A 19,086-nucleotide genomic window follows, 5' to 3' on the forward strand; every position below is an offset into this window, starting at 1 on the left:
TAAGTAGATGTGTATGTGCCTTATTCAATTTCTGTAAAACTTTTATCAATTATATTGATGTGAATTGCTTTGCACCAATGAATACAATAAGTTTCTGTGATGGAGTTAATGACTTAATATCACACTTTGTTAAGAGTATATAAGCTGGAGAACACGCAGAATAAAAAACCTATTTCTTTTAAGACCTTAATGACATGTTTGTCACGTCCGACCTAGAGGTGACACCTGGAGACAGGAGGGGACGGCATTGCCACCCCAAACCCGGCTCAGGGGGTGAGGGCTGCCCAGGGCCAGCCCTGGTCCATCGCAGAGGTCCCTGGAGCTCCTGTGCCGCTCGTGGGACATCCCTGGGAGCCGGAGCGAGGGTTTGGGATGCGGCTGCAGCCGCTGGAGGTCACTGCTGCTCTGCAGCTCCGCACGGAACGCGGCTCCTGGAGGCGCCACAGGAGCGCTGCGACATCCCTGGGAGATGGATGGACAGAGGCTGCCCTGGGGATCCTCACCAGCAGTCACACCTGGCACTCCAACCCCGCCCGATTGTCCCTGTCCCTCGCTGCTGGATGGAGGGACTCTCTGGGAGGCTGAGGGAGCTGGCAAGGGGCTCAGCCTGGAGCAAAGGAGGCTCAGGGGGCCCCTGTGGCTCTGCACAACTCCTGACAGGAGGGGACAGCCAGGGGGGGTCGGGCTGTGCTGCCAGGGAACAGGGACAGGACAAGGGGAAAGGGCCTCAGGCTGGGCCAGGGGAGGCTGGAAATGAGGGGAAATTCCTTCACAGAGAGGGCTGGCAAGCACTGGAACAGGCTGGGTAAAATAAATTCACATCCAGGGCCCTTTCTGCCCATCCAAACTGAGGGGACTCCATTCCAGCTCTGTGGGCACAGTGTCACCTTTACTGGGCACCTGGGGCTGAGAGGTCCCTTCTGGGAGGGTTTGGAGCCATTGCCAAGGAAATGGGTGACTTCACCAAAAGGCCCATGGTCCTTCATTGTGTTTGAGCATCTAAACAGGACTGGGGGAAAAATAAAATCCTTGGGAGGGCTTGGAAAACATCAGGATTCAGCAGGACAGCAAAGCTGCCAGCAGCAATGCAAACTGGTGAAATCTGTATTCAGATGTCCTCCCCCTTGCAAAGGGTCTGGAAACACATTCCCAACTCCAATCCCAGCTACAGGACCTGGTCGTTCTGGCAGGACAGGTATCCTTTGGGACTAGGAGTTCAGCTGATTTGGGGTAAATATCAGCTGGATGGCAAATCTGCCTTTGTCAGTCTCTAGAGGAGGAGGAAGAGGAAAGGGAGCACCCTAAATGCAGAGCTATAAAGCAGGTTCTTGCTGGAAGTGCCTCCTCCTTCTGCCTTTCCATATGTCCAGGACAGCTATGAGTCAAACAGAGACAATATGAAAATACAGGACATTTATTTCTGTACATAACTAAAGCACTTGTAATTAGTGTCTCCAGATGGGAAACCAGGCAAGTCTCCTCCCCTGAACCAGGAGACTCAGTGCTAATATTTCAGGCTCATAATTACAAAAGAATATATACTCCATATCCCTCTTTTCTTTCCTAAAAAGCTTGTTTTGTAGCACACACACCACAAAAAAAAGGGCTAAAAATACTTCCAAGGCACATTATTATCAGGAAGGAATTGTAGAAATGCTGCTTTTTCCTCACCAGCCCTCTGATCCTGGAGGTGTTGGGTGGTGGTGGATGACAACAATTCAGCTTGGGCAGGGAAGGTCATTTATTCCCCCCACTGGGGACTTGCAGCTGGCTGCAGATGTGTCCCCTCCTGACAGCTTTGGTAAACAGGGAGAAAACTCAGCATTTTGGGGTGCAGTCCTCCAGGAGGGTTTCTTGGGCTCTCAGGAACTCATCCACTTTCAAAACAAGGCTGTTTTTCGTGAGGAAAAGCTTGGCTACCAGCAAGGCCCTGCCCCAAGAAAGGGAGGAGTCCAGGAGGGGGAAATCTCAGCCTTTGGGGTGTGAGGGCAGGTTTGGGGGCTTGGGGTGTGTCTGTTCTTCAGCAGCTCCTCTTGTCCTTCCTCATCATCCTTCTGGTGCCCTTATTGCAGCATTCTCCTCATTCAAAGGTGGTTGTGGAGGAGAATCCCGAGGTGCTCTGGCTCCCTATTCCTTTTCTGCAGCCAGCAGGAGGTTGCAGACCCTGGAGTTGGTTTGGTGCAGGGCAAATTCCCTGCCGGGCACGGCGCCGCGCCGGCCCCTCCGAGCGGTGCTGCTCCGGCTCCCGGCAGACTGGGACACTGAGAGCACTTCCCTGTGGGACAGAGGGACAGCAGCACGGTCAGGAGCTCTGGTGGGGGTGGTGGATCTCACCCTTCTGCTCCCAGTCACCATCTCCTGATGGTCTCATGTGTCACTATAGGACACGGAACAACACGAGCGCACACACTGCTGCTCTCAAGGTGAGGAAAAGGGAAATTTATTTTCTGACTCCATCATTTATAGATTTCTAAAAGTGACAGTGGATTGGAGGGTGACAGTGCCACCTCTCCAATGACATTGCACAAACCAAGAGTCTATCAAATTTCTCCTCTTCTATAAAAGAATGTAAAACAATCAATTATTTACAGAAAGTGTGTGAGAAAGTTTGCTACAAGAATGTCAACATCAGAAGGCTTAGAGAATCTTAAAAAATCAGAGCAACACTTATGGATGATTGTCGCAGATATCTTTTCATGAAAAATCCTTTCCTTAGGATTTTTCCTCTTGAGAAGCTGAGGGGTCAGGAACAAAATGTAAACATTTATTATCTGCTGCTGTGAAATGCAACAGGTGCATCTGTGATTGGCTCATGTTGGATGTTTGTAATTAATGGCCAATCACAGCCCAGCTGGCTCAGACACAGAGTCCTAAACAGCTGCCTTTGTTATCATTCTTTCTTTTTCTATTCTTAGCTAGCCTTCTGATGAAATCCTTTGCTTCTACCCTTTTAGTATCGTTTTAATATATATCATAAACTGATAAATCAAGCCTTCTGAAACATGGAGTCAGATCCTCATCTCTTCCCATACGCAAGAACCCCTGTGAACACAGTCACAGATGATGCTTCCACCCATATCAGGAACTTGTGGTGCCCTTCCCTCATCCCTATCAATTCCCACCCAATAAGTGCAACCATTAATCCTCTCCTCTTCCCTCCTTTCTCTCAAGCCCACCAGGATGTTTCTGCAGGATCTGGTGCTACCTGTATGGGACCTGCTCCTCTCTCAGCTGCAGGCACATGAGCACGGGGCTGCTGGAAAACCTCAGCTTGGTGTCAAAGTGGATGGAGGTCTCCACCTCTGTCTGGCTCCTCAGGGTGGCTTGGAGCAAAGGGGAATCCAGTTCAGCCTGGAAATCCATGGCAAGGCTTCCCCTGGGAGAGAGAAGCACGTAGGGTCTGGTCATGGAGCAATGGCCTGAGCTGGGCACCAAACAACTCCATAAACACCTCAGTTAGAGGTCTGGCCATGGAAAATGTCTGTGTAAGCACCAGGAAAGGCTGGACCCACCAGGAGAAGAGCAGGGAGCAGTGGAAATCCACCCTTGCCCCCCAGGTATTCCCATTCCCAGAGCCAGGCTGACCTGGCACTGACGCTGGTTTTCAGCTCCTGCTCCCAAATGCTCACGTCCATGTCAGCTGAGATGTCCAGCCCCAGCCCACCCTGGAGTCTGACGGTCACTTGGAGGCCAGACTGCAGAGGAATGACCTGGAAGATGGAAAAGGCAGAGCTCCCTGTGGCCAGGCCCTGCTCCTGGATGAGTGCTGGCACCAGCAGGGCCTTGTGGCTGCTGGGAATGTCCATCCCAACCCTGCACCTCAGCCACGGGTCTCCCATGGCAGAACAAGCCATCCCACCGCTTTACCAACCCCCAAGACACATCTGGCAGTGCCACCTCACTCTCAGATCTGTGTCTGTGGTGTGCAACATCCACAGGCTCAGTTGGGATGTGCAGACAGGCCACTGCTTCCTCCCCAGCCAGTACCTGGTGATGGTCCATCAGCAGGAGGTTCCCCCTGACCACACTGGTGGGCTCTGCACTGCTCAGCAGGACCTTGCCCATCAGGTCTGTGTATCCCTGGAAGAAGACAATTGGCCGCAGCTGGACGTCAAAGAAGGTGGCTGCCATCCCAGCCCTGAGCTCTGGCTCCTCTTCTCCGTCTGAAAGGTTTTCTCCCATCATCAACTCCATCCCTTGTGCTTCAAAGGTCACCTGGAAGACAGAAGTGGACAGGAGCAGGACATCAGTGATGGAGTGACTTGGGTGAGGCATCCAAGCCATCCCTGAGGTACCACTGAGGCATCCAAGCCATCCCTGAGCACCCTGAGGTACCAGTGTGACATCCAAGCCATCCCCGAGCACTCCAAGGTACCCGTGTGACATCCAAGCCGTCCCTGAGCACCCGGAGGTGCCACTGAGGCATCCAAACCTTCCCTGAGCACCCTGAGGTACCAGTGTTCCATCCTCTGGTTTTTGGGGAGCAGGAGGCTCCCCTCTCCAGAGCAGGAGTCTGGTTTCACACCAGCGATTTGGGAATTTGCCTTTTTCTGACACAGGACGTGCTGAGCACAGAGGTGAAGCACCACGAGGAGGTGAAGAGGGGACACAGGGACAGCAGTGGCACCCCTGGGTTGTGCTGTCACCCCCCTGCAGCCCCCAGCCCCTCTCTCAGTGGCACCTGAGCTGCACGGAGCCGCTGGCCGTGGCTGAGCAGGGAGAAGTCGGAGACGCTCTTCCTCAGGAATCCACCCTCCACAAACAGCAGGTCCAGCCCAAAAGTGGAGGTCAGGTCCTGGGTGACTGAAGGGCAGAGAGATGCCCATGAGCACCCCTGGGTGTCTGCTGGAAGGGGTGCTAACAGGATGATCTTTAAGGTCCCTCCAACCCAAACCTGTGGTACCACTCTGCATCCACTCCTTTCATTCTGGCAATACTCAAATGATTCAGCATTGCAAGGTTGGTTTTTTTTTTTTTTCTCCCTGGATATTCCACCTTCACTGACCCTCTGCAAGGCCAGACTGAGCTAATTTGAAGAGGGGCAGAAATGAGGGGTGAAGAATTCAGCAGATATTTAGCAAGCGCTGCCTTTTGCAGTCTCTGAATTTTGATTCTTTCTTTTAAATCTCAGGGCAAGAATCCTCCTCTCTGGAGATCTTATTAAAAATACCAAAGGAACTTGTCAGGGAAAGCATGGAAACTCCCACCAGCAACCTGCTGTTGGTTTCATTTCCAGCTGAAGTCCCTCTTCCAAACCAGCAAGATTTGGCAAAAGTTTGTGTTAGAGAAGGGCATGTTCATATCTCTGGTACTGGGGGACGTTCTCAGAAACCTCCCTGAGATTTTGGGGCATTCTACAGACCTGGATCCTCCTCTGGAGCTGCCTTTTCCCACCAACCCCTCCTTTAACCCTCTGAGGGGACCAAGGTGTCCTCTGTGCTGTCACCTGCCAGAGGTGCTGAGAAAGAAGAGGAGATGCCAACTTTGGAGAAGAAGTTGTAATTGTTGATCCGTGGGTCTGCCATGATGTCTTTCAGTATCTTCCTGGAAAAGAGAGGGAAAGGATGTGTCAGCACTGGGAGGGGGGGAAGGCAAGGGGTCAGTGGTCACCACAGAAGGAAATATAATTTGCCAAAGCGTTTCTCATGGTTGCTGACTGCCCAGAAAAGTGTGAGTAAAAAAATGAAAGCATTAGACGTGGGCTACCCTGGAGTTTCCTTTTCCTCTGGATTACTAGGATAAACCAGGCAGATATTTTTGTGCAGCTTTTGCTTAGCTCTGAAAAATGTGAGTGCTTGGTTTGTTCTGTGCAGACAGAAAGATTATTGCAGGCACAAATTGTGCACTGCCCTGGGAGCCAGAGCTTCAGCCTCCAAGGACTCTGCTGAACCCACAAGCCTGGGTCCTGCTGCCATGGAGCAGGATGACAAAATCAGGTTCTGCCTGGCTGTGTGACATCTGCATCCCTGTTTTTACTCCAGGGATATCCAGGCAGCCCCCATGAAGTGATGTCAGCACAGTTTAAAGATATATTGGTCCAAACCCCCGAGCTGGATTGAGGAGGAGGAGGAGAAAAAGGGGATGCAGAGCAGAGGGAAAATGTCCCTGTGCCCTCAAGCCCCACCTTGCCAGGTGGTGGTGGTCACGCAGGCTGTTCTGCACCTTCAGCAGCAGGAACGTGGCCACCTCTGTCTCCATCTCCGTGGTGGCCAGCAGGATGTTGATGACATCCATGGGCAGGGGGTGGTTATCCAGGAGGATTTCTGCAGCTGCCAGGCGACAGGTTTTGTCATAACTCTTCCTCTTCTGGTGGAAAATCCTCCTCATCACTTGCTTCACCTGATGGGAAGGGGTAATTGAGAGTGAAGGGCACCCCAGCAGCTTGGCTTTGAGTGGGGAGGGGAGCACCAAGCCTCACACAACCTGCTCTCCTACCTTGCTGGAGATGTGGGGAGCGGGGAATCGCTGCAGGGCAGAGGTGGCAGCGGTGGTGACAGCCGTGGGACCGCCCTCAGCGTGCTCCAGAAGGGTGGGGATGGTCTCAGGGAGCCTTGCATTGCCCAGGGCCAGCAGGGAAATGACCACCCTGGGCTCCTCCTGGGCACCTCTGAGCCCCCCGAGGATGGTTTCCACCCCACGCTCCACCACCTGCTCGGGATTTGCAGGAGGAGAGGGGAGTGAGGGACAGGAGATATCCTGGGCACCCTGGAATTGGGGGGTGTCCCAAAAAGCCAAGTGTGAAGGACTGCAGAGGACCCACCTGCAGCCCACAGAGCTTCTGCTGGCACAGCTTGCCCACCAGAGAGCCCACAGCAACTACTCCTGTCTCCCAGATCTCAGGTGCCAGCTGCTTCCCATCCAGCTTGTCCTGGGCATCAGGAAAGGGGTAACAGGAAGCAGGAAAAAAAGAAATTAGGGAGAAAAATAAAAGGAAAAAAAGAGAAGGAGTTTGCTTTACCTGTTATCTCAAGCAAGTCAGGTGTCACTGGCTGGGGGCTGTGTACAAATCACAAACAGGACAGGGCTGCTGTGAAATGTGCTTTGAGCTGTTTTGTTTTCCAGCATCAGTCTCATTACATGGTTATGACAATGGGAAGAGGCCACCAGCTCACATCCCAGGCAGCAGGCCAAAAAACTTAGTGTTACAACTTACTTATAAGCTTCTTGACCAATCACAAAAAGCAAAAGCACATTGACAGTAGTTCCATCCAACCACTATAAGCACAGGTACCTTTGGTTAACACAATGCTTGCTTATTTCAAATACAATACCTGCTTGTAAGCCTTAAAACACAATGCACAGAGCTCCATTATTAAACTTCAACCTTCCTAATGTCTCACTAGATAAACTTTTCTGTAGCTTAGGGAGTTATTCTAGACAAGTGTTAATACACAGAGCATTGTTCTATTTGTCCTTCCTTTTCTACTTTTTCAATAATTTTTCTGCTGACCATTCTCATGGTTGCTGCTTAGCTCTAATCACAGTTCTGCTGTCTCTGGGGCCTGCCTTTTGCAGCTTCCCCAAAACCCTCTGATTTTGTGGATTCCCACAGTCAGGGAAAACTAGTTCTTACCTGCCTTGAAGGAGGCCATGCATGATTTAATTGGATAAAATGCTCGGGCTCTAAATTGAGATTTTATTATCTTTAATGCACTGATACAAAGCATCTTCTGCTGGATTCTTTTGCTCTGGAAATCATCTACTCCCATCCCACTAAATGCACATGAACCAAACCCATGAGCAGGAAAATCAATTTCTACAGAAAGGTTTCCCTTGTTCCATGGTGTGTGTGGATCCATCCCAGGATGGGGAAGAGAGGGAGATGTCCATACTCACCAGGACGAGCTGGAGAAGCTCTCCTGAAGGCCGGGGAGAGAAAGCTGCTGCATAGAGGAACTTCTCCAGGAGGGATTTGGGCTCCTGGCTGAAATCCAGGAACTCTGAGAGCGCTGCCAAGGAAGCCACCGACTGTGTGGCCACCGCTGCCTCCACCAGGAAGGGGCTGGAGCAGGAGGAGGGAAATCAGCAGAGGCACAGCCCACAAAAACCCTGCAGTGCTTGGACAGGACAGGCATTAGGAGAAGCCAGAGAACACTGCCACTAGCCAGGATGGAGGAGCATGGAGAAGCTGCCATGGAGCAGCACCAACCATCCCCATCTGTCTTGCCCAGCGCTCGGAATTTTGGAGCCACAGCTCCAGGGGTTCTCACCGTGCCTCCTCGGGGGCTCTCCTCAGCAGCTGCAGCACATCCCTCTTCTTGGCACTGCGCAGCATCTGGATGAACCTCTGGAACTGCCAGGCTGTCGCCACCCTCGAGGTGTCTGTTCTGACTCTCTGCCTGTCAAACGCCTTCAGGAAGGCTCTCAGCTGCAAAGGTGAGGTTTGTTAGGGGGGATTTAGCCTCTTTTCCCACGTTATCACAGGGTAACATTTGCACCAAAGCAGCCCCTCCAAAAGCACCACCGGGGTTTAACCCCAAACCCCACGAGTGCCCAGCCTGAGGGGGAGTTTTGGGGCTCAGCAGCATCACTGACCGACGGGCAGTGGGTGCAGACCCTCCTGAAGGGCAGGCTGGCCGTGCCCAGGGGCTGGGGCCGTGCCCCCGTGCCAGCCAGCACATCCTCAAAGCTCTGTCCAGACACCTCTGCCAGCCCAGGCACTGCAGGAGACACCAGCTGGAGCTGCTGCCTGGGAAGGCAGAAACAGTCAGTGGGAAGTTTTGTGATTCCCACCCTCCATGGCCAGGGGTTGGGATCATCCCTCACCTTGAGCTGATTTTGATGCCAGAGCGGGATCTCAGGGCTGGAGCCACCACGTGGCTTTCCTCTGCCAGGACTGACTGCAGCAGGCTGTCCCTCACCACGTACTGGCTTCTGCTGGAGGGCTGCCACTCCACTCCAAAAATCTTGGGAAAGGAAAGGCAATGAGGAAAAAAGCAACCTTTTGTTCCCCTTGGCCTCTCCCCAGGAGATTTATCTCTTTACATTAGCAGGAAAAGAACTTTCCAGTCCACCAAGTCACCTACTTCACTTGCAAAATGTAGGAAAGGAAAATCCATCAGAGCCCACCTTCTTCCCAGGTGTGGGAGAAGGCACCACCAGGTGAGGAGCAGCAAGGGGATGCCCCCAGCCATGGCTGATGCAGGCAGACAGAGGGGTGACACCACAGGGACTTGCACAACAAGGAGGTCTTGAGACCCCTGCCAGGGCCCCTGGGATCTCCATGGGAATGTCCACTTTTATACTGAATTCAGTAGAATTAGTATATTTTCAAAAAAACTCGTAAATTTTGGTTATGGCAGGTATGACTGCATCAAGACCCACAGGATTTCCTCTGTTCATGTCAGGGTTGAGCACAGGCTACTGCTTTCAGCAAAACAGAATCCTGTCAAAATAATCCCCCATGCAATGAGACCCAGAAACCATCCCTGCATCTGCAGCTTCCCAAGCAAGATCAGCTGACAGCTCAGAACTGATAACAGGAGCGGGGATGGGGTGACCCAGAGCACCTTTGCTGCTCCTTCCCACCTCGAGACCCTCCTGAGGGATGCTGGTGCATCCCACTTTGGGGATGGGTCTAAGAGTCCCATCCCAAGCTGCTGCCGAAGGCTGAAGCCAGCTGGGAATGGGAATCCAAGCCCACCTGCCAAAGGATTTTAGGGGTGGCCCTGCTGAGCCCCCCACAGTGAGAGCAATGGACTTGCTTTGTTCATGGAGGTGAATCCAGACTTTGGCTTCGAGCAGCTGAGGAGATCTTTGGTCTTGGTGATGGAATGGTTGGACACGGTGTAGGTGACCTGGCAGCTTCCAGAGGCATCTTCCTGAAAACAAACAGGAGTGACCACGAGTGTTAAACACTCTGTGGAGGGGACAGACACAAAGGCCAACCCAGCAAAGAGAACAGCAGCTAAAATCCAGAATGTGGGACAAATCAGAGGGTGGTTGGACAGCTCCAAGTCCATCTTTGTAAATTCAGGCTCTAAATTAAGATTTAATTAAGCACCCCTGTGACTGCATTTGGGATTCTGAGGTTATTTCATGTTGTTCACAGGTCATTCCAGCTGGCTGCTGGCAAAGCAAATCCTGTTGGCAGGAATGCTTGTGGAGTTTTTTCTCTGCTGTTCCTACTGTCCAGGGAAAAGCTGTGATTTTGTAAGGGGTGCCAATTGCTGAAAATTAGGTTATTTTATTTTAACTCTTCTGCCTTTCCAAGAGTCACCCTTGCTCACAGCCCGGTTGGAGCAGCAGACGCAATGTTATTTACCCTGAATTTTGCCCCCTCTGCTGAAGCTCGTGGGCTGGCTGGGCTCCAGGGCCAGCTCTCCTGGTCCATCTCTGGGTTTTGGTCCCAGCTCTGGACCTACCTCCACTGTGGTGCCGGCATGGGGCTGAAGCTGGAACAGACTGGTGATGCCTCGTTTCAGGTTGGAGATCAGGATGTTTTCTGCTTCATTCCCGTAGAAAGCTGTGACCTGGGAGGGCAGGAGGGGGTGCCTGGCTGAGGGGACATCTCTGGGGTCCCTGCAGGCTCCCTGCTGCCTTCCCTGACAAAAGGGAACCTGAGAACACCCTGCAGACCCCCGAGGAATTTTCTCAAGGAGGCCCTTATCCCTCAATAGCGTGAGGTCTGTGAATGCAGGAACACAAAATTTCCCTTTCCTTCCCACCCTGGGGTCCCACAGCCTCAGAGGAGAAGGCCAGAAAGGAGCTTATATCCCATGGTTAGGGCTGAAGAGCTTTAACATGGGATTCTGCAGCTCCAGCTGAGTCCTTCTGGAGCACGGGACTCCTTGTAGGGTCCAACATTGGCCAGTGCTCTGAAATCAGAGGTGGAGATGGAGCTCCCATGGGCCTCATAGCCCAGAAAATCTAGGATGAGGACAGGAATGCTTTGCAGAGGGCATGAACAGGCCCAGGAGGTGTCCAGCTGACCTTGCCACTGCTCCAGGAGATGAACACTGGCTGCTGGAGCTCTGCCTGTGCCTCTGGGCTCAGAGCAATCTCTACAGGGGAGCCTCCGCTGCTGTCCTGGCTCCTCTGCTCCTCTGGCTGGTGTTGGGCCTTCAGGTCATGGATCTACAACAGCAGAAGATGCAGAAAGCAGTGACCAAGTGTCTGCTCTGAAGCTGGTGTGCATTTCCCCTGCAGGCAGTGAATTTGGTCAGAGAGGTCATTTTTCAGCTGGCGTGGGCTAGAAACAGAAGGGGTTGTGTGGAAACCCAGAGCAGTGGGAATATTTCTCTGTGTGCTCTGGGGTGTCTTGACCCCCAGGGGAGCACTGACTCCGACCCTCATCCATGGAGAAAGTTTCCTAAGCTCCAGAATAGACCAGAACCCACAAAAGTGTGCAATAGATTATAGAGAGCAGTGTAGGTGTGTCACTTGGTGAGAAATTGAGGTTTTGGAATTTTTAGTGTGTTGTGGATGGAAGAAAGATGGAGGGCACAGGGTGTCATCCTGGGTTTCTTCTTCATACTGCTTCTTCCTCCTTCTCCATGGGTTTGGGTGGCATTTTGTAATTGGGTGGAAAAGTCCCCATTGCAGCTCTTTGGGATCAGCTATTGGGTTAAAAGGGAAAATAATCCAGGTGTCAGTTCTTCATTGGATAGTTGAGTCTTAAAAGCCCTTGGAACAAGAGATTGTTGGCCATTTGCTGCCTTCTAATGAAAAGCTGCCTGTCACTGTGATATTTTCTGAAAAATCCCTTCAGGATTTTTCTCCTGAGAAGCCTCAGAAAAGAAATGTAAACAATAATTATCTGATTGCTTGGAATGTGGTCTGGAGGTTGCTGACCAACAGGTGCATCTTGGATTGGTTCCATGTGAATTGTTTTTACTTAATGACCAATCCCAGCCAGCCGTGTTGGACTCTCTGAGTCTGTTATGAGTTTTACTATTCATTCTTGTCTATCCTCCTGATGTCTCCTTTCTCTCTTTCTTTAGTATTGTGTAAGAGGATGTGAAATAAGGAAGGTGTGGAAGAAGAAGAGAGACAAAGAGCGAGAGACAAAGAGGTACAATATCAGTCTTCGAAGAACTTGGAGTCAGATTCTCATCTCTCACCTCAGCCTGGGGACCCACAACACCACAACAATTGGTGACCACAGCAGCCAAACTCACAGCAGTGAGACTGTTTTACTGATAAGCAATAATAGACCCCTGAGTCTGAACATGAGCTACTGTCTCAAATGCCTTCAATCCAGACCCAGAAAAACCAACAGGGTTTCAGCTCCTGGGGTGTTCCCAGCAGGAACCCCTGGCTGGGATGGCTGTAGCACCCCTGTACAGGAACCCCTGGCTGGGATGGCTGTACACCCCTGTACAGGAACCCCTGGCTGGGATGGCTGTACACCCCTGTACAGGAACCCCTGGCTGGGATGGCTGTACACCCCTGTACAGGAACACCTGGCTGGGATGGCTGTAGCACCCCTGTACAGGAACCCCTGGCTGGGATGGCTGTACACCCCTGTACAGGAACCCCTGGCTGGGATGGCTGTACACCCCTGTACAGGAACCCCTGGCTGGGATGGCTGTAGCACCCCTGTACAGGAACCCCTGGCTGGGATGGCTGTACACCCCTGTACAGGAACACCTGGCTGGGATGGCTGTACACCCCTGTACACACCTGCAGCTCCTGGGGTGTTCCCAGCAGGAATTCCTAGCTGGGATGGCTCTACCCCCCTGTACCCACCTGCAGCTGGAGCAGCTCCTCCCCGCCTGGGTCCCTCCAGAGCTGCTGCAGACAGATCAGTGCCTCAGCCTGCAGCCAGGCTCCCCACGGGGATGGTGTGGAGGTGTGCTGCAGCTGGACAGCCAGGGAGTACTGGTACTGATACAGGCTCCTGGGATGGAAAGAAGGCAGCAGATTCCCTGGGGAAAGATGGAAGTGTTGGAGGGAAGCAGTCATGGATTGTGGATGCTGAGAGAGAGAAACAGAGAGTTCCCCAGGCATCGTCCTGGGAAAAGCTGTGAGAAGCTCAGAGAAAGGAATCAAAACAATTCTTATCTTCAGGTTTTGCAGCTGGTGTTTTGAGCAGTTGTTTTTCATGAGGTGTTTAGAATGGAGGTCCCTTGTGGCAGCAGCTCTCTGGCCACAGAGAGCAGGCACAGGCTTTCCCAGGCATTTATCCCTGGGGAAGGCTGTGAAAAAGCTCAGAGAAAGAATTGAAACAATTCTTATCTCCACCTGCTACACCTGTTACTAAGCATATATAGAATGTGTTATAGAGATTTATTTACCAAAGAGTAATAGTGTTTTAATTAGTTAGCCAACAAGGTCAAAGCTGTATCAAACAAACTAAAGAAAGTTATGAGTTGCTTAAAAATATAATAATTTTATCGTATAAAAAAATAAAACAATAGTTTAACCTTCTGCATCCTAGAGTCAATACTAATTACACCCACACGAGAGAAACCCCTACAACAGCAGTTCCTTAATTAACCTATTGGGTGACAGGTGTTATTAAAAATCAGTCAGGTTCTGGATGAATTATGTTGGTTATAAATATCACGAGACTGTAATAAAGTAAGTGTTTGGTCTTCTGGTCAGTATGGAGTTGTGTCACTTCCACTGCTGTTCCTGACTCGATGGTGACAATGGATCACCTCCATCCCAGAGGGCACCTGGACTCGCAGGTGCTGATGACCTGGGTCACTGCACCCCCTGGGAGGGCAGGCTAGCTGATGGGAAGGTTTTCCTGGGCAAATATTTGTGCCTGTGGTTTGGATATTTGGGTGATCTCCAGGCTGACAGCTGATTCCTGCTTGTGTTTCCAGCCCTGCCTCAGAAATGATGGCTGGAGCAGCAGCTCTGCCTGGGCACTTGTAGAAATGCCCAAGAAACACACTTTAATCCTGAAGGGAGGTTTCCTTAGCTTGCCCATGGGCAGGAGGGATATCTCCAGTGCCTTTTCAGCACTGGGCATTAAATGGGGTACAATCAACACTTTTAGGGGAGAAAAGAAGCAGAATCCTTCATATTATGAGTTTTCCATCAGAACTTCTAACTTTTAATTAAATCACTGTCTCCGTGCTAAGGCAAAAGGAAGTTGGTGGGATAGCTTTAGTTCAAAACTCTCTGCTTTAATCTTTTTTTTCTAGACTTATTTGAAGTCCCTTCTCTTGCTCATATACAAGTGTGATTGAAGGGGGGGTGGTTGCCTTTGCCATGACAAAAGCAGTCAAATCTGTTTTCTGAAGTCACTGGAAATTCTCTTGCAAATTTGATGCACTTGCTGGACTTCTGAAATGTTTTACAGCTTTGCTTCTTTTAACAACAAATGAATCAATGGAAGTCCAGCTCAGTCCCTGGGGCTTTCCTCTGTCAGACAGACTGAGGAATTTTCACGGTTCTGCACTCTGTGCAGTTTAAAAAGCTCCAGCTCTCTGATTTTCCCCATCCCATTATGGAAAGGACTTCCACAATCCCCAGAATTTCCCAGCCTCAGGAGATGCTCACACTGTGTGCAGTTTGCCAGTCCCTGTTCCCTGCTTGGCTGCAGCCTGGGAGGATAAATGCTGGGATGAGCATCTCACCTCTCCGGGCATCCGGACCCCATCGAGTCCCTGGTCCCCAACCAGCCCAAAGCCTCTCTTACCTTTTGCTGCTCTCAGGAGGGAAAAGCAAAGCAGGCACAAGCATCCCCACAGTGCCTGTGGGTCCATGGTGGGCTCCAGGGCCCATCCAGAGGGCAGGAGCAGGGAAGGGAGGGGGCCGGGAGAGAGGAACCGCACAGCAAAAGTGCCAAGATCAGCAGAGCCGGGCGATGGGGCCCGACCTTCTCCTGTCCCCGCCTCACCCAAGGAAAGGGAAATAATTAAACCTTTGTACCAACCCCCAGCAGCCGCGGAGGGTTTGGAAATCAGCTGAGGCTCGCCAAAGGCCGGCGGGAGGGGAGGAAAGCTGGGAGAAAAAGAGCAGCCAGAAGCATTGAGGGGAGGAGGAATTGTCAGTTCTCCTGATACGGGAGGGGGATGCTCAGAAAGCTGCTCTGTCTTTTGGAGATCTGTCTCTTCCCATCACAGGATAGAAAACAGTTCTTTTCAAAAGAAAAGCCCCAGAAGGGGGAAGGGGGAAACAGCTTTTCCATCCTTTTAGCTGGAGACTGGGATTTGCAGCCTGGAGGCCCAAGTTACTTAAAGGGCCAGGCTGGAGGGGACGGGGAGCACTGCTACCCCCAGAAAGAAATGGGAAAGGCTTGGGAAATCCATCTCTAAACCCCTTGGCCCACTCACCATAGAGTGTTTTTATTAGTGCATGAACCTTCTGATTGCTGAGTTTAATTGTTTTCTAAAGACACCACAGTAAGGGCTGCTGATGCAGATCAGGGTCCTGGGAAGGCTTTTTGCTAAAAAGAATGGGGGGGGGGGGTGGAAGAGGGGGGCACTTCACATGTGTCATTCTGGAAGTGATCTGCACATTGCAGTGGGATCAGAACCCCAGGACTTTGCTGTGTTGGCATTTTCAAGGGCAAATCTCCCAGCTCTGCATCACCACTGGGCTTTTGGGCTTCTACTGTGATCAGAAAATGAAAGCAGATCCAGCTGAGAGAAACCTGGGAAAATTCCAGTTATAGCTTTCCCATTTGTGGTGTCTTCACTTGGTCTTTTGTGGTGTTTATGGACAAATGCCCCATATTTAATTTGAAAAATATCCTTCTCTTCAGTATTTTCATTTAGCTTTTCTAGACTCATGGAATGGTTTGAGGTGGAAGGGACCTTAAAGACCATTTTCTCTCAACCCCCTGGCAAGGGCAGAGAAGCCCATGGCCCAGAGCAGCTGTGGCTGCCCCTGGATCCCTGCAAGTGTCCAAGGCCAGGCTGGACAGGGCTTGGAGCAGCCTGGGATAGTGGAAATTGTCCCTGCCCATGGCAGGGGGTTGGAATTGGGTGATTTTTAAGGTTTCTTCCAACACAAACCATGTTGTGGCTCTGGGGGATCTGTGCTCTGCAGTGCAGTGAGAGCAAAGCACACTTCTCAGAGCATGAAAACTTCCTGCTGAACACAGGAAGCCTTAGTTGTTTATCCAGCATGGGGGAAAAGGAAATATTTCAGGGTGAGGTGGTTGTGGAGGGTCTGAGCCCTGAAGGTGAGGTCCCAGAATGTTTGCTGGCTGCAGCTCAACAAAATACCTGGAGAGGAAAGGCAAACAGAAATAGTCTGTGAAAAAAACCTGCTGATAAGGAGGCCTCAAAGGGGAGCTGAACTTTGGCAGGTTGGTTGTTTAGGTCTGGCTGCCAAGAATTTCCAGGGTTAGGATGTAAAAAACTGAGAGAAAACCTGGGTTTTTTTTCTCCAAACCTGCTTCTTCCTTCTGTCACTGAGACAATCTGTGAAAAAGAATAAAGCAGAAGAAGCCAGAGGGAGGTAAAAGCTTTGTGAAGCATTCTTCTCAAATCCCTCTGGGGTTGCCATGCTCTTGGAAAGGTGCCTTATGGAACTTTGGACACCTGTGGGTGTTCAGATGGATGGTTCTAAAGTCAGTGCTGCTGGAATCCTGGGTGCTCCCCCAGCCCCTCGTGTACCACTCCAGTGTGAGCTCCCACTTCTGTCCAGTGAAGGGCCCTGGCTGCTGGGCCACCAGGGGGGATCCTGGCTGCAGGGCCTGGTGTGGCAGCTCTGAAACCCACGGGCAGAGCAGGGCAGAGCAGAGCAGGGGCACTCAGAGTGCCCAGGTCAGCGTGCCCAGGCCAGAGAGGCACACAGGGACCTCACCACCCTGAGCTGTGACATCAGGCTGGACTTTGGCAAAGGGTGGCCAGGCTGCACTCGCCTGGATGGAAGCCACAGGGGCTGCTGCATCACAGCCTGCAAACCCCAATTTCCTCCTCTTCCAAATGACCTTCAGCTCCAAAAGTCCCCCCACCCCATCCCCAGCACCTTCTCCTGCCTTGCCACCTCCCTTTTTGCCATTGCAGTGGCAGGGAAAGCCCTGACTCTACCAACAAGCTCCATCAATCCTTCCCTCGAAGAGAAAAACTGAAGGGGGATGAGCAGCTCCCACATGATTGTACTGGTGGCACTCAAAGGTCTCCAAAATCCCTGAACAGAGAGATTTCCTGGGGCTGTGTGGGTCAAGAGGCCCCAGGTGTGACCAGTGAGCACCTGAGGGCCCTAATGAGCTTTAATGACCCTAATGAGCCTCAGCTGGGGTCTCCTTAGGAGATGATTTCTACTCCTGCAAAGCAGCCAATCCCCTGCCCTGTGAGCAAGGGGAAAATATGACTGGTGCTTGTGTGAACTGGTTAAAACCCACACAATTTTAGGAAAAAAATCAATTCTGCTCAGTTAATTTTGGAGTTTGAAAGGTTTGGTGGTATATAAATATATATTTACAGGCCTGGTTTTGGACCAGACACACACACATACACATCTATCTATCTATCTATCTATCTATCTATCTATCTATCTATCTATATCTATATGCATATATATATGTGTGTGTATGCATGTATATATATATATACACACATGTATGTGTGTGTGTATATCTATATATGTAATTTTTAAGCCAGCCCACCTGAGCTGGTCTGTAAGGCAGAAATGCCCTTTCTTTCCCACCTGTATGTTTTTAGGCAGTTGTTCAGCAATTTCCTATGCAAGCACACAGCTATGGATTTTGTGGAGGAAAGCAGCCCACACTGGGGATGAGGCTGTGCTGAGATGTATAAAAAGAGCTACTCCCACCCAGCCCTGTGAGCCCCCCACTTGCAAGGAGCTGTCTGAGTGCTTTGTGTTTCATTGTCTGGAGGTTGCCAGGCTGCACTTTCCAGGACAGCCTCCCTTTTGTCCTCCTTTTTCTTTATTTTTCTCCTTCCCTCTGCCTGGAACAAGCTGTGGAAAAGCCCCTGGCCTGGCTGGCTCCCGATGAGCTGTTGCTTGCTAAAGAGATGGGGTCAGGGAAAGGGGGAAAGTCTGAGCACAACAAAGGGACAGGAGCTGGGTTTGCATCTCAATCTGAGGCATCTCAAAGCCTGATAAGCTGAAAGAAAGACTTTCCTGTGTTAATGCACAATGATAATTTTGAGCAATTTTTGGAAAATGAGGCTGGGATCAACCTGGGGATGTTGTCTGGCCCAGTTCCCCGAGCCTGGTTTTGGCATGGGGAATGGATGCCTGACCTCTTTGCAGAGAGCTGCTGCTGATAGAGATTTCACAGTTTCTCCTGTGAATTTATCCCAGTACTTTGCTACAATAAAGAAATCTCCTCTTTCTACAGCTTCCCTCTATTACCTTTACAGTCAGCCCCAGCTGAGTGAGAATGTAGTCACAGCCTTTTCTTTCCTCCTCCCTTCTTTTCTCATTTTCAATTTCAAGAGGTCTCAGGTGTCTCCCTTTTTCCTTCCTCTCTCACCTTCCAGGTCCTGTTTCCCACACATTGCTCTTTCCTTATAAAACCCTTGATAACCCACTCCTCACTTAAGGCTTTGTTGGCTCCTTGTTTTTCTGCTTTCTGGCTGCTGGGGGTGAAGGTCTGCCTTTGAGGAGCACACCCTGCTCTCTCTGCTCCAGACACCAGCCTTGCAGTTATCCCAATGTCCTGCTGCTGAGGGCTCCCTTAGGCTCTTGCTGAAATGAAAAATATCAAGGAAGCTTTTCCTTTCTTGAGATTAGAATGGTTTCTGCAAGTCCTTGAGGTGTGACCATGATGGTTAAAACTCCACTGCGCAAATGAAGGTTTTCCCCTCCTTTCCCCCTCTCCATGCTCCATCCTCTCCCTTACTTTGTCATCTCAACAACTGCTAAGGAAACCTTTCTCATCTTGTCAATTGGCAATGCAACTGCTCTTTAATTCAGTTGTAAAATAGGCTTTAAGTCATGCTTTGCCCATGCTATTGATTTGCATTTTGGATGAAGTTGTTGGTGCTTAACAAGCTCTGTGCTGCTTTAAAGCCTTTCTGCAAGGCTCAAAGAATGCCCCTGGCAGGAAGTGCAGGAGCGTTGTGCACTCCTTGTTTAGAAATGGAGGGCATCAAACCAGGTTCCTTTAAAAGGCATTTTAAGTGAAATTAAGGCCCTGGAATTCCTTTGGGCAATGGTGCATTTAGGATAGAGCCACAGTGCCAGAAGCTGTTTGTCTGATGGTCA

At 50.9% G+C, this 19,086-nt stretch overlaps 1 protein-coding gene across 1 annotated transcript; it reads right to left on the reverse strand.

The window, feature by feature from the left end:
- Positions 1 to 2,116: 2,116 nt before the first annotated feature.
- On the reverse strand, positions 2,117 to 18,377 carry LOC131561377 (microsomal triglyceride transfer protein-like). The gene is made up of 20 exons (XM_058810659.1): positions 18,353 to 18,377; positions 16,524 to 16,617; positions 14,834 to 14,901; positions 12,691 to 12,869; positions 10,933 to 11,076; positions 10,365 to 10,472; positions 9,705 to 9,821; positions 8,767 to 8,906; positions 8,536 to 8,689; positions 8,211 to 8,368; positions 7,837 to 8,002; positions 6,761 to 6,868; positions 6,436 to 6,648; positions 6,125 to 6,339; positions 5,447 to 5,544; positions 4,682 to 4,803; positions 3,988 to 4,215; positions 3,586 to 3,710; positions 3,206 to 3,376; positions 2,117 to 2,275 (listed from the first exon to the last, which is right to left on the reverse strand). The coding sequence occupies exons 1-20, from the start codon at positions 18,375 to 18,377 to the stop codon at positions 2,128 to 2,130; spliced, it is 2,781 nt and encodes a 926-aa protein (XP_058666642.1). The 3' UTR covers positions 2,117 to 2,127.
- Between the last annotated feature and the right edge of the window lie 709 nt (positions 18,378 to 19,086).

This window comes from Ammospiza caudacuta, chromosome 9, assembly GCF_027887145.1.
Source record: "Ammospiza caudacuta isolate bAmmCau1 chromosome 9, bAmmCau1.pri, whole genome shotgun sequence".
Taxonomy (NCBI): Eukaryota; Metazoa; Chordata; class Aves; order Passeriformes; family Passerellidae; genus Ammospiza; species Ammospiza caudacuta.